The sequence below is a fragment of the Balaenoptera acutorostrata genome, chromosome 7, assembly GCF_949987535.1.
Source record: "Balaenoptera acutorostrata chromosome 7, mBalAcu1.1, whole genome shotgun sequence".
NCBI lineage: Eukaryota > Metazoa > Chordata > Mammalia > Artiodactyla > Balaenopteridae > Balaenoptera > Balaenoptera acutorostrata.
The window spans coordinates 29470801-29490557 of record NC_080070.1 but is presented as its reverse complement, the minus strand read 5'-3'; the positions used below and the strand labels follow the sequence as shown (position 1 = coordinate 29490557).

The 19757-nt window shown below is 37.3% G+C and overlaps 1 protein-coding gene across 14 annotated transcripts in view; it reads right to left on the bottom strand.

The window, feature by feature from the left end:
- Nucleotides 1-19757, bottom strand: part of CADPS2 (calcium dependent secretion activator 2) — a 545377-nt gene that overhangs the window by 9606 nt on the left and 516014 nt on the right. For 12 of the 14 annotated variants that reach the window (XM_057549849.1, XM_057549847.1, XM_057549843.1 and 9 more), the window contains one exon: nucleotides 15965-16072. In XM_057549849.1, coding sequence (XP_057405832.1) covers nucleotides 15965-16072 — 108 coding nt within the window. Of the gene's footprint in view, nucleotides 1-14552; nucleotides 15176-15964; nucleotides 16073-19757 lie in introns of those variants that run through there. The other 2 variants (XM_057549848.1, XM_057549852.1) reach the window with 2 other exon arrangements.

The window sequence follows — 19757 nt, the reverse complement described above, 5'->3', positions numbered from 1 at the left end:
CTAGCGTCATTCCCCCCACCCCACCAAACCAAAGCAAACCAAACCACCCTCCAAAGCACAGAAAAAAAAATTTGAAAGGGGTGAATGTGCAGTGAAGTGTGACTGTTAGAAAATGTGCTTTCATTTTGGAAAAGTTAATTTTATAAAGCAACTTGTTTGACTATTCACTTTTCCTTTCAGGGGATGACAACGAAGGGGCGCTGGAGCTTGCACTCAAGTCGTGGGTATGGCACTACTGCTTTATTCCTTGCTTGGTCTACTTAAGAATAAAGCAGTTAGTGTATATTCTACACTTTTTCTCTCCATCAATCCATGCCAGCAGCCTACCACTTTAACAAAATTTTTTTTTTTTTTTTCTTTTTTGTGGTTCATTCAACTCCTGTAAGGGCATGCCTTACTCACTTCATTTTCTTGAGATATCTCTTTTAAAGCAAAAAGAAAAGAAAAGGAAAGGCTAGGGTTGACTCTGTGAGACCCCTGTATTTATTCACACTTATTGTGCATGACTGTAGACTGGTAAATCATATTAGCAGCCCGTCTCCCCATCAAGCTGCTACTTGCTTTCCAGCCCTGGGAAGGTTCAACAAATCAACAGGAGCACGGAAAACAGAACATCAGTCTAATCTAGTGTTTAAGGTGAAGTTTTCAAACCCAATCTAAGAAGATCTTTAGAGCAAGCAACAAGCTGAAGGGCTCAGAAGGTGGTATTGACAATGAAAGAGTGTTGAAATATTGAGAAGCGCAGCACTTGTGCATTTTTAATAACAAGAGGGTCAACAAGGACACAGCTCCCTCAGTGCCAGGAGTTGCCACTGACTATGGAAATTGCCACACCAGGGCTATAAACGCTTGCAGTTCATCAGCTTTCTTAAACAGTTCATCAGCTTTCTTAAACACCCTGAACCCCCTCAGTGGACCTTTAGTCTTGAATTAACAAACGAAAGCAATGAAAGAGGGTGCATTCTGAATGGCTGGCATTGATCCCCAACTGTGTCAGCACTGCTACAGGCCCTGAAAAACTCTCTCCATTGTCAATAGAAATTGACAAACCTCCTCTCCTAAATAGTGCAGCTGAGCCGGGCGGGATCCACGCAGCTGTAAAGGGCTCTGCTCTCGGTGCCTGGGAGCACTAACAATGGAACAAGCATGAGCTCTTTGTCAGGCCCAGACTCGGCAATTTTCTAACAAGGATTAAAGTTGTTTCTCGGCAGTGCTGGTGAAAAGAGATTTAGCAACATACCGTGCTTTCTTCATGCAAGTTAAAGAGAAGTAGTTAAGGAATTTCATTATTCTGTTGACTAGTGGAAATACAAAACAAATATATTAAATATGCACGGCTCCCTTTGCTGCCTAATTTATAACATTTTGAGGAGGATTCAGTTAAATATAACACTCATTGCCTGGAAACAGGCGCTTCGCCTTTATTTTGGAAGTTTTATTTTTTTAAAAAGTCCAGCTGCTTGCCACCTGGAATGAGGTCTCAATACATACTAATGCACAATGTCTTTCAGACCTTCCGGGGCTGATATTCCTAAATCTGAATCACAGGACCACATAGGGTTCATATATTGCGGCTGCTTCAAGCAAATGATTTCTGTCAGAATGTGGCTTCTGATGGTGATGGCAGGGTAAAAATAGTTGCTTTGCTGGGGAACAAATCTGTGATACATTTTCTGCTTAAGTGTTTAGCTTTTTATTGATTATGAACTTGGTACAACTAGCTGATATATTTTCATTCTTCTCCAGCTAGGCTCGTCTCAATAGGTGAACGAGAAAAAAAAAAAAAAAAAAAAAACCCAACACTTTTTAGTGCCCCCAGATATGAAATGGCTACGTTTCCACAGTATGTGTGCATTTCTTCATTTATTTCAAGAGAAGCTGATAGTTTTACCAGAGTCAAGTCACCGTGTTGAAATGAAATACCATCTAGAAAATCTCATCTTAGGAAATATGTGCCTTTTAAATGTTAAGTTGAATTGGATAAAAGAATAATAGTTTTGAAAAGCTTGATAAATATAAAGCCTCCTTTAGGATCATTTCGTGGCTTTAGAGGGCAACAAATTATTTAGAACTGTTAATGCCCTACAGTTTCACCAGTACATTAAAAAGTAAATAGAAATGTTTCTTTATACATGGAGTGTTCCTTTTGTCAATAGTACATCTGTTTAATATAACTAAATTCGTGGTCACTTCCCATTTCTAGGCATTAAAATGCAGATCTATATTAACAGTACATTTGATATAATAATACCAACATTTCCACCCTCTATTCAAGGTAACCCACTGAAATGATTATATTTGGTTCTACAAAACAGACGCTCAAAACACAAGCATTTTGAAAGTTTTAAGTGTGAATTTTGTGTTGGCTTGGAATAGGATTAAAGGCTATATTTAAGGAAAACTGAAACCAGTCTATTAGGTTAAGAATACAGGAAGTGTTCACCCCAACCTACATCTATCAACCAGCTAGCCCCGGAGGCACGCAGGAAGAGGGAAACAGAGACTTGCATCTGGACATGGAGGCTGAGGGCTGGCCGTGAACACACCAGAGAAGAACATCGACACAGAAGCTGCAGGGGCCGCAGTGCCGGCCCCTGTGATGTGACTATTTGCTTGACTGAGCCTGTCACTTGCTTTCTCTATGCCTCAGTTTCCTCATCTGTGATATGAAGGACAGGTTATATGAACTAGCTTTAAAATAAGATTTTTATGCTCTCCAGAAATACTATGAGATTAGATTTGACTGTCAAAGGAAGGGGCATGATTAGAAGCAATATAGCTTGTGATTCTCCTAAAAGAAGGGAAAAGCCAAATTGTTTTTTTTAATGCTACTTAAATATAGCTTTTTTCATCCAAATGTTCAAGTCTAGGACTCCAGAAGTTTCTATTACCTGTTATTTTGTTTTAAATTGATTCATTTTGGCCTTTAAATGAAGTACAGACATATTATAAAAGTGAAACAATAAAGTATAATGAGGAATAAATGAAACTTATTAAGAACTGTGAAGTATTCTTATGATTTTATAACAAACAGTTATATACAATATATTATATTATATATTATATAATAATAATACTCTGATTATAAAGGCATCTGATGTTTTTAAAAAATCCTCCATGGGAAGTTCAAGTGCATCCGTTAAATTTTCATTTGATTCTTAAAACAACCTTGATGAAGTGGTTATTATTCCTATTTTGCATGGAAACTGAGCTCACGTAGGTAGAAAACTGAGTTTAGATTAAGCAATTTACTTAAGTTTATATAAGTGGCAAGGTTAAGATTCATCTTATATCTATGCTCCAGAGTCTGTGCTCATGACGACTAGGTTATTCCATTTCCTTCTATGAAACTGTCTGTTCCATCAATGAAGTCTCTGATTTTTTAAGAGTAGTTTGATGCTTGTAGCAAACAACTAAGAAAACAACTCTACCATTCCTGGTGGTTCCTGATAGTTATCATAACACAGGATTGTGAAGTAATACAGGAGATGCTTGTTGTTTCAAAGAAGTCCATCACATTTTCTTGCAAGTTACTGTAATCTGCATTTCCAAAGGTATTTGTACACCTGATAATGTAATTACATAATGTAATCAATTTTTGGAAGAACCACACTCTGTTAGGGTAACCAACCAAATGGTTCTTGTGCTATGCATTTCCCACGTGTTTCCTTCTTAAGTTGTTTTAAAGTGCCATATACCCTAATGCTTAGGAATACTGGGAAGAATTTTTTTTTCACTGCAACAAAACAAAGCAATGTGGAATGAAGATCCTTAGTTCATTCATGAGGGGACTCGATCTATATGTGCAGTTTTCCTCATCTTCTTTTTTTAAAATACAGAACAAAGAATAACTTGATTCATGCCTTTTTCCCTCCATATTCAATAAACTCACATTCAGGGAGATTTTCATTTCTTATCTCTATGAGGAAGTCTGCAAAGGAGAGTTCATGAGCACCATGATGTCTGTTAAGAAAGGGAAAATGTAAAAAGTACTAACATGGGAGGTTTGGCATATAGTAGGTACCTAATAAATGCTTGTTGAATGCTGAAAAATCTTTCCTGCTCTTGAAGTTCAGTACTTTTTTTTCCCCATTCCTTTTCTTTTAAAAAATGCATGAATATAATAACCAAGACACTTCCAAGATGCATTCAATCCTCTTCAGTTATAAAATAGGATGTTACATAATAGGGTTAAGTTCCACAAATTGGGGGTTGCAAAAGCTCTTTTCCACTCACTACTATTTCATTAACCCCAAAATTCCTGTCTTCCAAAATATCCTGAAAGTAATATTATTAAACTAGCCTACCTATTCTCACACTAGACAAAGAGCATTAAAATCAATACTATTCTTCATATTCATTATCATCAAGTAGGCAAGTGCCTTTGTAAATTTATTCTGTGGTTCTTTCCCTGGTGCTAAAAAGATTAGTGATTACAAAGTGAAAATTTCAGATCATCAGTTGTTCCCCCTCTCGCCTACTTATTGACAAATGATGGAACGCATACTGGTTTGGCTAATCTTTTGACTAATCAATGGTTTGGTTGAACTGGTGGTCAACCCAGTTATAACGGTGTGTGCACCAGTCTGGGGTGCAGACATAGACTATTAATGATTTATTTGGGCATATAACCTGTTCATCTGGTTGAATGACTCATCTTAAGTACTATATATAAAAGTTTGGTCGATATTGCATTTAAATCAATAATGTAGGGTCTGGATAAAAATAAATTAGACTATTAAATGGTACAAGTTTGAGATAAAACCTAGGTCTGAGAATTAATGGTTAGCAAGTCTTTCTGCTTCAGTTTCCTCATAAAAAATAGGGAACAATTATTCCTAAGTCCCTTTTCCAGAGTGTTGTAAGGACTGGGATAAATAGCAACCTTCCGGTCTCTGACTCATGGTGCACTCCCACAGGACCTGAATGACCTGCTGATCTGCTAGATGTTGGGTTTCTCTATATCTATGGTTTTTGGGCATGCCAATCCCTCTGTCTGGACTTTTATTCCCATGTACGTTTCATTGGCCAGATTCACGTTGACCTTTAAGACTCAGTTCAACTATCATTTCTGCTATGAAGCCAACACTATCTCTTACCAGGCAGACTTAGATGCTCCTGTATTTCCTGCTCCTAGAACTCTGTACAGGTGTCTATAAAAATACTGCACAATGTGCCCTATGTCTGCCTCACCAGGCTGTGAGTATCCATAAGGCAGAAACCAAGTCTTTTTATTGATATCTTGCGCCCTTAGCAGAATGTCTGGCACATGACATGCATTACATATCTGTTGAAGGACTGAATGCTTTTAAATATTTGGAAATATAAACTGTTACGTATATAATAGTGGCAGGGCAGCTTTTCAACAGAAAAAAGATAAAAGAATATCAGAGCCAGAGGAACTGTTGACTTGAATTACATGCTTCATTAATAGCAACATAATTTAATGCATGCTAAAGTTGTAGACATCATCAAAAAGTAAACAACTGCATCTGGCTAAAGAAATTTAACATAGGACTGAAAATGTGACAGTCTAACTTCGTTTTAAGTGATGAATTAAGTAAAGGAGAAAGTACTGCAAACTAACAAACCCCCATGTCTATGTACATATGTGAGTGTCCACATATATACTCTTATACACAAAGATACGATAACATTATGTGCTCAGAGGTTGATGTGCTCAAGCTCCTGGATTGGCCCTCAAGAGTCTGTCACGCATGCAGTGAGCTGCCCCTCCAGCATATGCTCAGGGGTGTTGGTAGCTATTCCTGGGGGGCATCTGAGGCTGTGGGGCATCTCTGGTGTAGGGCTGGCAGCGCTGCCTGTGCATTTACGCCAAGAAGTGACATGTCCTGGGTGCTTTCAATGCTTGTTGGTTTTGTGAGAGGTGTTAAAAAAAAAAAAAGAGTGAGAAACATCACTGGTGTGGCACTATTGACTTGAGTCTGAGGCAATATGAGAGCTCTCCTGGGAGCTGGTTATAAGCCTGGCTTTTGAGCAAAGAACCCATGGAGGGTAGAGGGGGAGAGCGTGCCCTTGTTGTACTGTCACGGCATTTGATATTGCAGGCACTAGAGCTAGGTACAACCCTTGCATTGGCCCTAAATTCTGGCAAGTTTCCAATCATCCACTTGCAACAGAGAGAAATAAATAAACGTCATATTTAGATAATCACTATCATCTATTTTGAAAGGGTACTAAATTTTAATTCTCCATAGTACATGCATTTGGAAAAAATCTATTAATGTCTATTCAATAGATGAAAATATGAAACATTTTAATGTAGAAATTAACAACTTTTTCAGAAGACCCACTTGGCCGTAAGAATGTAAGCTCCCTTAGGGCAGGAACTTGGTGTATCTTATCTAACACTGTATTCTCAGCCTCTAGCAGTGTGTGGCCTCTAGAAAATAAATACTGGTTGTATGAATAAATAATAAGAGGGGTTTTGATTTCCTATTTTAATTAAAATCCTACCGAGTCATTGTGACAGAGATACCCAACTATGTGGGAGAAAACTAATGCCTAACCTTTTTTTTTCTTTTTTTGGCCGCACAGCATGTGGGATCTTAGTTTCCCAACTAGGGATTGAACCAGTGCCCCCTGCAGTGGAAGTGCAGAGTCTTAACCACTGGACCATCAGGGAAATCCCAAGGCCTAACCTTTTAATCCCAACATTCACCACCATTCCTTGCACATCCTATTTGAAGGATGAATTGGATTTGTTTTCTAGATCTTATGCATCCAAAACGTCAAATGAATGACCATCTTACATCAATAAACATATACATTTTTATCTGTATAATATAGGCAGTAAGTAAGAGGAAAGTCAACAAGAAATATGGGGAGTATATGGGACCAAATTTATAAGGATCAGTAGAGCAAAAGTATGGGAAAGTTATCCATGAGAATGCATAAATAGGAATATGCCTTGAAAAAAATCTTGTTCAGCCACATTCAAATACTGCATCCTATTCCTGACTCTAAACCCTAAGCATGACCGAGAACATTTTGAGAAGTTTCAAAGGACAGCCACAAAGATGATTAAAGGGCTAGAAAAGGGGCCTATGAAGAGAAGTTTAGCAAATAGGGATTATTTATCCTGGAGTAGACAAGTATGACAGGCGCCTTAATAACAGTCTTTATATATAGGAAGGATTATTCCCTAGAGATGCTGGCTACCTGCTTTTTGTTCTCCACTGAGAGGAAAAAGGGAAATGGGTTTTAAAAACAGCATGAAGAATTTTGGTGACGTAGGGGTTAGAACTTGCTTCATTTCAAACAAAACATTTTGCCCATATTAAGAGAGCAAAATTTAGACGGTCTCTTAATTAGGGCTGGGCTGAGATCAAGAACTTGAGGGCTCTCTGGAGTTTAGGTATTTTATAAGTACCTGTGAAAATTGTTCTTTTATAGAGCTTCCTTTCAATGCATTCAATAAACACATGGTTTTGCCACAATGATGTTGGTTTACTACAACAGCCGTTTCCTTACACGGATTTTTTTTTTTTTTTTTGGTTGGACGTAGTCAATAGTGGCAATCTGGCTGCCATTGCTGTGTCCACTTGTGAATGGCACTGACCATGTAGATGGGGCTGCGTGGAAAGCTTGCAGAGGGAGTGTCTGACGGAGGAGGAGTTCAAAAGGCTACCACAGAAAATGGCTTTAAAACCATGTGTCATTTGCTTATGAAGTTAGGTTTGAAGAGAAGAACGGTAGCTATCATTTCCATGAAAACATCACCCTGGTCAACTGAAAGAGATGCTGGTCTCAGGGGAGTCCTGGGTATTTTCATTAATAAGTCACTGGTTGCCAGATGCAGTGCAAGCATGCAAACCACCGAGGAAAAGCCAGGCTCTGTGTGGAGAAGTCAGAGTTTTCAGACCCTATTACATGTGAAGGCAGCATGAAATCAATACTAAATAACTTTTGAAATGCTCAACATGTTGCTTGTAATTATTTCAACTATCTCTGATAAAATCAGGAGGGAGAATATTCTAATTTCTTCCATGACTATTAAGTCACTGTTACCGGCTTGGGTGAATGAAAGCAAATGCATATTTATGCGTTCAGTGTTAAGAAAAATTTCTCGATGAAAATGCAAGTTTTGACATTTTCCATTCATCAGAGAGAGTTTTACCATTGCTAAGAGATTTTAGGTGATCAACCACAATTTTTTTTTTTTTCCTATTCAAACAAAAACCTCAGATCAGTTCACACGTGAGGTGTTTTTTTTGTTTTTTTTTAAATTCTGAGCACAATTAAAGGTGAGTTAAGGCTCTGGTGGAAATCTAAAGAGCATCAGCAAATCTGAGCACTGCTCAGCTTTTGAATTGCTTTTCTACTTCTCAGTTCTTTTAAATGGTTTTCTATGGCAGGAACATTTTTCTTAATTAGTCACAGCTAATTAGTGTTCGGGCGTAGACAAGTAATCAGAAATGTCAGAGCTGCAAGGCTACATCTCCCTAATCCTTTGATAATAATTTAGCCTCCTGGGAGGGCCCCAAGCTGCGGTAAGTAGTGACTGACAATAAGGCAAAATTAGGTGGGCAGCAGACCATTAGGATAGAAAAATAAAAAGCACTACCCGATCCCGCTGAGCACCATCAGGCAACTAACTGCACTGCCAGATGAGGTGCCTGTTTAAGCCTGTGTTGTTAATTAGCTGATTCTACCAGACCTGCCACATATGTCCAGGTGCCTCACGCAAAGACGTGTATTTCTGGGCAAGTGCCAAATGACAATTGCGTCCCGTGATCACATTTCAAGAATCTAAGGAAGAAGTCCACATATTTCTGGAAGATCCTTTTGAATTATTAAAGAAATAAGATCAACAAGCTACAATACATTTTCTTGTTGAGTTTCTTTTAGGCAATTAGGCATGCATATCTCAAGTTTCTCAGGTCTTAATTCACCAACAGCTTAGATTCAAATGAGGGCCTTTGGCCGCAGAGCCGCGTCTGGACTTGCCAAAGGTATTTTGGCACACACCATACATCAAAAGTAGATCCTTTCATAAATCCTTACGCCTACAAATGATAACATGAAAATAAGGATTATTAACCAAAATGAACGAGACAGCTGTAATTTGAGAGCAGAGGTTTTGAAGAGAAACAAACTTTGAGGGGGAAAAAAAAAAACAGCTAAGGAGCAAGCTCTGTATGGCATTTATTAAGGCAGACATGACCATATACAGAACAAGTCTGACTACAACTGTCTTAAAAGACGTCAAACAACTTCAATGGGAGTCCAAATACTGTGGGTAAAACAAAGCAGGAATATATATAATGAAAATAAAAAACACCACCTGGAAAACAATGTGTTAAAGCAGCTAAATAAGACATTGTTCAAATGTAGGAGATGTGAGATGCTGGTCCTATAACACAAGTAAGAAACAGATAGTTAAACTTCTTATCTACCTTTAGTGCACGGTGTGGCCCAGGGTACACGACCTAACAGTGGGTAGAAATAAATGATCTCAAATAGTCTCGAGTACATCACTGAGCTTCTATCATCCATCTTTTCTAGTGATGGAAAAGGAAAATAATGGAATGACATGAGAGTGATGGTAACATTTAATTTTGAGTGTTGATAGGGAAATCATGATTGGGCATAACGTGCCAAAGTTAATGCTTTATATTTGACTTCTTTTTACATAGGGACAAAACCAAAAAGAAAATACTCTGTAACGGGAATCTATACTGATTTAGGCAGGTATATAACAACTTGCTCATCATTTGAAAGTGAAAGATCATTGAAAAGAGGAAAAGTGCTATTTTTAAATCGACATTCACATATAAGAGAATATATCTATAATATCATGGAATGATAAGAAATGCAAGAAGGCAAAGAAGTCTTCTTAACGGATCTTAACGGGTTCCAGACTGCATTTCTAATAATGAGGTTGATGACATACACAAAGAAATTCATCCAAGGAATATGACTGAAAAAGTAGATTGTCAGTTCTAAATATATCCTACTATCTAGCAGCCATTCTTACCTATGTCCTATTGATGTCATGTATTCTTGGGAAACCAACATGGTACATTTAATTTTTAAATAAGTTAAGAATAGTAGTGTCAATCTTACTGAGGATGAATAAATTCTCAAATCAAAAATTTGGGCATTGGTGTGAAACAGTAAACTCAAAAGTTCTGAGCATTTCCCCCCTTTTTCTTATTTGGGAGTCCAGAGACAAACAAGAGCATAGAAGTGCAAAATTAGTTTTATTTTGAAAAGCATATTCACTTGCAATAGTTTCATTTTTTTTTCTTACCATATCTTAAAATGGCTACTGAACTCACTGACATAGTTTAGGTCGATTTTACTTAAAATGTTTAATTTAGAGTTTCTTTACTGAAAAGAATTCTTTTCAAGGAAAGTCCTAAGAAATTAATCCTTCATAAAACACTATTCAGATGAGTATCACTGATTAATTATCATTTAAAGAATTACTTTTAATTTTAGAAGATATCACAACACGATTTAAAAAAAAATCTCATTGAGATGAAACTCCTCAACAATTAGATATTTAATCAGTTTATAACACAAGAGAATGTTTAATCTGCATGATTTACCAATTAAATACTGCACCCTGATGTGTCTTCAGCAACACGAGAGCTAAATCAAAATTGTTTCAAAGGGACACAAGACGGGCAATGCCCTATAAATGCACAAAGGTTTAGAGAGGTAGGTAGGCTGAGTGTCTCTTCTGGACAGCAGGATGCACTTCAGTCGACCCCTACGGGCCTCAGCATTGTAATATTCTTGGACATTAGGAAGTGACCACAGAGGATGCTCTCGTGGCGATTACCATGGTGTCAGTTTTGATTTCTGAAACAACACCACTTTCCGACCCAGAGATCCAAAGCTCTCAGGGAAGTTGCCCAGCCTCTCTCCTGACCCATGGGCACTTGGGGCTCTCACTGTGTTTGCTGAAACTTGAGAGCATGGGAAGAAACATCATAGTAGGCATTAAAAATGGAACTTAAGAATTAGAAAATCATTGCCATGCTTTTATATTGGGATCAGACAAGTTGTAGATGGTTTTGATTTGATAAAATTTTTTAAACAGCTACTGACAATGATGTTTTATACACTGGGGTAAGGGAGATGGCCTGCAAAGCAGAACACCTTCTTTTGGTGAATCCATATTCTCTTCTGCTACAGAACTTCCTTTAGATTTCTCTTACCCAGATAAGACACATTTTTTTTTTAAATTGAAAAAGTAGATTTAACATGCATATTTTTTCCTTTGGCTAAATTCAAAACATAATGGTAATAAGTGTGTATAATTTTTCTTTTTTTAAATTTAAGTATAGTTGCTATACAATATTATATAAGTTACAGATATACAATACAGTGATTCACAATATTTAAAGGTTATACTCCATTTATAGTTATAAAATATTGGCTATATTCCCCATGTTGTACAATATAAGCTACAAGAATATGTTGTGCAACGCAGGGACTATTTATATTAACATATAGATTTTAAACAGCTTGTGTACCACCAATGACCACTTGATAGGCAAAGACAGCCTCTGTTTAAGATATTCTGGTCACTCAGAAAGACTTAACATGAATACAGAATATATGAGTTCCAACCATTTTTCTAAATGTAGGGTTCAGAACCATGGTGGTAGCTGTACAGAATGTCAAATGATAGTCTTTATATAGAATCTATTTTCTACTTATCTACTGTAATTGCTACTGCTTATTGCTTTCACCTGGCCATCACAAAAAAACTTAAGAATTGATTGCTACTCCGGGGTGCAAGACTCAGCATGCAACCAACCCAGTAACTTTTGGCGCCACTGCTAAAATTAAAACTAATTTAATTTGTTGGTTTATAATCTGGAAGGGATTTCAGAAACCATCTGGAGTTCTAGACTAGCTTCTTCAGTTTATATGTACTACCTATACTGAGTCTCAAACAGGTGACATAACTTCTTGAAGCTCACTCATCCAGTTAATGGCAGAACAGTGGCTGGAACTGAGGTTTCTGGATTCCTGGTCTAGTCCTCTTCCTACAAACACTGTTTTACCACTTCAAATTTTGTAAGTCTGAAGTATGTTAGACATAACGTGGACTTTGAAACTAGAGAGACACAATTTCAAAGTCCGATTTAGCACTTAACAAGTCCTTTATTGTCTCTGGGTGGGAGATTCCTTAACCTGAAAATAAGGCTGAAATGGGGGTGATGGCATCTACCCAGAAGGTTAGAAATGATATAGGTCAAGTATCTAGCACATTTCCTGGTACATGGAGGTGCCCTGCGAATAGTAGCGGTGACAGGTAAGGCTATTATAATTATTTTGACACTTTGAAAAGATTAGGGATGTACCTTAATCAAACTTAGTACCTTCCATTAAACAGGGGATCTGCCATCATTTACTTACACTTTTTTGAAATTATTTCTGTTTTAAGCAGAAAGTGTTTTATAAGTTTAACCACTTATGGAGTAAAGCAGAATGTCTTGATATTTATCCTAATATTAACTGTTTTGATCTTCAAATGATACTTTTAGTTTTAATATTTCAAGATTTGATGTAAACGTCTAAGATTATCCTACCTATGGTCTTTCAGATAATACAGATTTTAGTCATCCCCCTCTTTAACACACTGAAGAAATAAAAAAACTTCCATAGGGGCTAGAACAATAATCATAGCAGTGAAGAATGCTCAGGAAGCAGAGTCATGGTGTATGGCTGGGTGGGGTGCTGCACATGGACAACGGTAAAAGGTATCATTCTCCTTTGCAGGTGCATCCCCAAAACAATGGACGCAAGTCCAGGGCAATGGTCATTTTTTTGACCTTAGTCCCTGGTACAATTATTTAAACAGAACCCTAAGGTATTTAGCCACACGTGTCAGGAACTAGTAAGATGCGTAATTGATCAAAAAGTTTCTGAGGCCAGGAACACCACAAGTAATTAATTACTACTCTCAGGGCCAGTTTCACAGAATTTTCAGCAGTTTTTTTCATGCGTGAGGCATCATGCGGGAAAAAATTCGTTAGTAAAACACATGTGTTCTTTCTTAAAGTGTTGGTGTTGGTGGCAGGATGGGTGTTTTGCAGAATAATTGTTTCATATAGAAATACTGCTATGTGTTCTAGAACGAAGCGAACTTCATCTGGATAAAAAGCATATCTTTTGTAAGGAGTTAAGCTCTCATAATTCATGACCAGAAACTGCAGGCCCTGTACTGTCGTCTGAGTGGGTTAAAACCACAAAGTATTGACTCACTGCAGTGAGTGTGCACGCGTCTGCACGCAGGCGTGTGAGTGTGTGTGTTCACATTTTCTTCTGCATCTGAAGGTGGGAGGCTCCATTTCCTTACTTACTCAGGAAGCGAATTGGAAGAGCAAAAGTTTGTCATGATGCCTGAATAAAACTGTTCAGTCTTTTATCTGTAATAGACTAAGGTTGCTAACAGGATTTATAGGGTCATTACTTTCAACTGTTTCTGACACCTAACAATATTATTTTAAGCTCCAGCCAAGTGGATTTCCAATAATTATATAACGTCTCTCAGTAATGATCTGTTGCTTAAGATACACATTCTACTTTACCTTTCAACACATACTTGATAACCTCTCATTTATTAACTGTAATTGAGGCAAATTCAGTCTTGGCTAATTAGGGGCTCTCGGTACCCCTTCATATGTTATTCTTGGTGACATATCAATAGAATTACAGTTTACTTTTTATTTTTAATTACAGTAATAAAAATGTGCAACTTAAAAATATTAGAATGTTTAAGGACACTATAACTATTTTACAAATAACAAGTCCAATGTTCTACTGGGGATACACAGAATGACAAAACCTTCACAACCAAAACAGAATGGTTGCTTGTCAAGGGTTCCTTTTAGAAGCAAACTCACAGCCATGTCTGATGCTTAGGCGTTGAAAGTATATACCTATCACCAGGACAATCAAACTACCACATCATTTTAATGTTGGCCTCCTGGCATCCACTTTAGTTAGCTCTGTTTGTTATTGCTGCCATACAAAAAGTCTTCAAAAGAAGTTTGGTGAATGAAGGGGAGTTTAAGTAGGAAATATCTTTATGAAGAAAGAAATTCTGGGACTTCCTTGGTGGTGCAGTGGTTAAGAATCCGCCTGCCAATGCAGGGGACACGGGTTCGAGCCCTGGTCCAGGAAGATCCCACATGCCGCGGAGCAACTAAGCCCGTGCACCACAACTACTGAGCCTGCGCTCTACAGCCCGCAAGCCACAACTACTGAGCTCACATGCAACAACTACTGAAGCCCACACGCCTAGAGCTCGTGCTCCGCAACAAAGGCCACCGCAATGAGAAGCCTGCGCACTGCAATGAAGAGTAGCCCCAGGTCACCGCAACTAGAGAAAGCCCGCGCGCAGCAACGAAGACCCAACGCAGACAAAAATAAATAAATAAGTAAATAAATTTATAAAAAAAGAAAAGAAAAGAAATTCTACCTCTGTTACAATCGGATGGCAAGCTTTGTAGTAAATAGGTCGCCCAGACAAAAAATTGAAGATGTTAAGAAACACACACACACACACACACACACACACACACACACACGGTGGCCTATTTCCAGAATGACTCTACCATTTTTTCACCACAGAAGATGTGCTTTAGCTATACCAAGAAGAAACATAATGGGAATAACATCAACTCAACTTTTCTTTTCTGTTCAACATTTTTGAAAGTTACCACATAAGCAAAAAAAGTAAAAGAGAATTTGGAAGTGAAACATATGCTTGTAAATTCAGAGCAATACCAAGTGGAAGCAGAAGTTGCTAATATGGTTTCAGTATTTTGTAAAGGAGCCAGCTGGATGGATGATAATTTTTCTACCCCTGCAGGGCATCAAAGCTTTTAGGAAATCATTCTTTTCACACATATTAACACTTAGCTTATTAAAACAGATGATACTTTTATTGTAAAACAGCCTGGGTAGAGGCTAGAAACATAAAATATGAAAGATAAGGCTCATTTTGACCACCCAATCTGACAAACAGCAAACACTGACATGACAGACCATGGTGGAGATGATGACGTAGCAGGACCTTCTGTAACTGCCACAGCTGAAGTGTCACCATGAAGCCCGTGAATTGCTGTTATGAAAACATTTGCAGTAACTTGCATAATTAAATGAAACTGCCAGAAAAGTATTTCTAAAATGCAGAGAAGATGTACATAAATAAATACAGTTCAAAGCAAATATTACATTTCAGAATCAGCACTGGTAGTGAATTATGCAAAGTTATGTCACAATCAAAGTACCATTTCCTTTGAAGTGACTGCTGAATAATTACAAATGAGTGACAACATTGTTATTGAAATGGACTGCTCTCTTAGTCTCTTTTACAGGTACTCAGTGAATGAAACTTGCGGATCAGGGCATCTAAAACCACAACCTCCCTGTTCTAGGAGCTGCCATGCCTCAGTGAAGACCTTCATGAGACCAGAGCAGTATTCTATCTGCTAGCAAACATCAGTACTGGAAAGCAAGATGAAAATGCACACTAACAGTACAGTGGCAGATATCTGCCTTTATTGCAGCTTATTTCTTTGTTTAAATGAAGAATATTATATTGACTTAAGAAAAACTTTTATAGTAGGGGCCAAATCCATTACAGTCTGATTCTGTTTATGGACTGCTGCAAAGGCAAGTGACGTAAACTATACACAACGGTAAACCGGATATCATCTTGCTTGCTAAAATTAACCTTAAAAGGATTTTGAGACTCTTACTCTAATAGTGACAGTTTTCAAGTATAGCAAAAAGCCAGTTAAGGCTTCTGTCAGCAGTCGAAGAAATAAAATGATCAACTATATTAGCTGCGTAGAAGAAAAAGAAATAAAAAAAGAGAGTCTGCTTTGCAGACATACCATCAAAGTGTAACTTTTTCCTTCACAGTACATCTACAAAGCCAGCATGATTTGCAAGGGTAGTTACTTACATCAAACAACTTCTCTATATACATTTCCTCATTGACCTTTTCTCGAAGAATATCCTGGTTTTGCCGAACAAACATAATATAGGTGTCTGCCAGATCCATTCCTGGTTTCTGTTGTGAGGAAAAAGCACAGGGAATAAAACAATATCAGGCCTTGATTGTGAGAATGTTATTTAATCACCATCCTAGAGAATCATTCCTTCTGTCATTTCAAAAGTTACAGTAGAAAAATATGCTTAAGATCAAATCAACAATGGACACCTTCAAATTCCATAATTAAAGTAAATAAAAGTTTATTATTGAGGTCTATAACTTGAGGTCGTAGTTACTCATCATTATTAAGATGATTAGAAATATGTGGTTGTAAGCTAGTAGATACTCTTTTTTTTTTTTTAAATGGCTACCTTGCTAGGTCAATATGCCAAGCAATATAAATGAATACATTTTTCAAAAAAATTCCCACATGCAATAATCATTTCCTAATTGTAAGTTCAATTTCCTTTTCATCATTTCTGGCTGGTTTATCCATATATATTTTTTAAAATGTTAGCTTTCCTTGGTTTGCCTTCCTCAACTACTATGGGTGGTCAAGGAATAAAAAATAAATTTTCTTATTAGGAAGATATTGAACAAAAAACATTTAATGCATTACAAAGTGAAATGCAAATCAAAATTTTGTGGGTTATCCATTGCTTCTACTCATCCATATTTATCAATACTACCTCAAGGATTTATATTATTTTAGAAATGCAATAAGAATATTGATGAACTAGTCTCCTATGAAGAGCCAAAGGTGTGGATTAGATAACTTTCCAAAGTTACTCAACATTTGGTGTCTTCTAATATTAGACAAGATAAGGCAGTTAATAGAATTCCTCCTTGCTACAGAGTCTACAGAATCAGCACCAGGGAGGGACAAAAACCTGAATGGCTCCTAAAGAGTTTTCCTTCTAAATTTATCTTTAGTTCTCCTTTTAGTTTCACATAGCTGGAGTAGATGATCTGTATACTCTATACCTGGGGTTGATTCATAGTCTGTACTGAGTAATTCATTTAATTAGAATAGGACAACAATAACGATGAAATGGTAGAACTGATGCCCGAATAAGTCAATGCCAGTCATGCATAATTTCGTATCTATAGGATGCACTTATAAACTCCATCAATGGATTCTTTGTAAAAGTAAATAATGTAAGGAAACCAGGTGAAAGAGGATATGAATCATTTAACTATTACTACTGCAGGAAAGACAAGATATACATCTGAGAGATGCTAGGACAGTAGTAGTGCCTTTTCCTTAAATGAAGGACAAAGTTCTTATCACTTCTTTTTTCGGGAGGGGATTATATTTTATGTATTGATACAATGATAAAACTGCCCATCTCTTAACAAGTGCACAGTATAGACATTGGGCATATCTCATTAATAAAAATTAATTTGATTTTTTGGTAACAAAGTCATTTCTGGGCAATGAAAATCACAGAAAGTTCTTATATATTTATCTCTTATATTTAGCCTAAAGGGAAATTTATACCACATGGACTGAAGGATCCTTTCAAACATAACCCTGATATAACAAAATTCGTGACTAGCTATAATCCGAAACAACTATTTATATAAATGTCTTCACTGATCTTTCCTTCCAGAGCATCCATATACAATGTAGGAAATATATTCCAAACTTAATGGAGACAACTTACCAAATTCATGCCTTCACTATTTTTCTACATAATTTTCATAAGCAATGATTGAAAGTTTAAATAATTACAAGGATACTCAAGAGAAGCCTAGGTTATTTTCTTTTTTGGGGGCGAGGGGTGTTATATGTAAGTTTTTCCAGTGAAAAGGCAGGGTAATTTGTACAAGATTACTAACTACTATTAACAGTTGAAGACAACTAGCCCATGAGATAAGGATTTCTCTCCGTGCCTCTCAAATTTGTCAAGACACTGAAAGTGAGAACATTCAGAAAGGATACTGCCACAGAATGAAAATGACAGGAGAACGACTTTCTATACATGATAACAAGTCAGCTCCACATCTGAGTTTCAGTCAGGTGCCTAGAAACAAAATGCTGTGATATATATAATACCAAGGCAGCTGGGCACCGCCCAGAGGAACTGAGAGTTAAGAATCAACACATGAGAGGCTTGCCTCCTCCACCATTTTTCCCCACCGCTACCCCATTTTTATCTCTGCCTTTCAAAAGAAGAGTACGCTTAGAAGTTTAAACTAATCAATCACTGGACCCATCAGACTCACTGGAAACTGAGTTACAGCCAGGAGAAATGGAGAATGATGGCTTTAAACACTTGCCACAGACCCGAAGGTAATTTTTTTCCCGTTTCCTTGATCACTTTTAAGATAACGTTAGACATCATGAAACACTGTCCAGGAAGAATTTATCTTTTGCCATCTAAAACTAACAAATACTTTACAGTTTAAGCCTAAAAGAAAACTCAGTGCTATTCCCTTTGGCAGACCCAAGGGATATAATACTGAAATCTGTAAGCTGAGACAGTTCTACGGCTCTCTAAGAAAATCACAACCCTGGTTGAGGGTGTGAAGTAAAGCTCAATTACAAGTTTATTTCAACAAATTAAGTGTTGTCTTTTTCTTTTTTTGAAATTACATTTTCTCCCCTTTGGCAAATTAAGATCCACTTGCCTAGAAAACAAAACCTACAATTCTTACATTCCTCATTAGCATTATTTCTTCCTTTATCTTTGAGCTGTTTACATATTCTTGAAACTGTGACATACGGGAATTTCACACCTAGTGAATATATTTTCATGTGGCTTGTGGCATGAGACGATAATCATTAAAAGAATACACACAAGTAATAATAACTGCAACAGCTGGTGACATTTACCAATTAGAACTATAGTTCTTTAAAACACTTTATCCTTCCTTTGGTGTATGAAGGGTAATTATCTCTGATAAATTGCTGAAAAAGATGTAATTTTCCTTTTAAACAGTTTCTACTTACAGTACAAATGTGTTTGGATAGAAGACATTATCGCTGGCTCAGTGCTCCTTTGTGCAAAGACTGTTTTATGGCAGTAAAATCTACATATTTTGGAAGTCACTGCGTCTCATTCCATTATTACGTGTTATCTTATTAGGAAATAAAGTTTAGTTAAAAAAGCAAAACACTGAACACACTCAGTTAAGTTTTTGTTTGCTGGTGTGTAAATGAAAAGCATGCATGTGAGTGCATCGCCAGGTAGAATACGGCTCCACGTTCTGGCGCAAGTGGGCGTCTCCAGCCTTATCAGAGGAGCAGCCTGTTGAACTTCAACAACTGTAGATCTGGGTGAATTTTCATCAAGGATATTTTGCTCTGGAGAGCTACATTTTTTTTTTTTTTTTTTTTAATATCTATTAGTTTTTTTTTTTTTTTTAATATTTTATTTATTTATTTATTTATGGCTGTGTTGGGTCTTCGTTTCTGTGTGAGGGCTTTCTCCAGTTGCGGCAAGTGGGGGCCATTCTTCATCGTGGCGCGCAGGCCTCTCACTATCGCGGCCTCTCTTGTTGCGGAGCACAGGCTCCAGACGCGCAGGCTCAGTAATTGTGGCTCACGGGCCCAGTCGCTCCGCGGCATGTGGGATCTTCCCAGACCAGGGCTCGAACCCGTGTCCCCTGCATTGGCAGGCAGATTCTCAACCACTGCGCCACCAGGGAAGCCCTGGAGAGCTACATTTAGAAATCTTTTCTATATTTGTAATTATAGTTTTCTTAATGAACGAGAAAATAACAATTAAAAACCACATAGCGAGCACATTAGGTATTC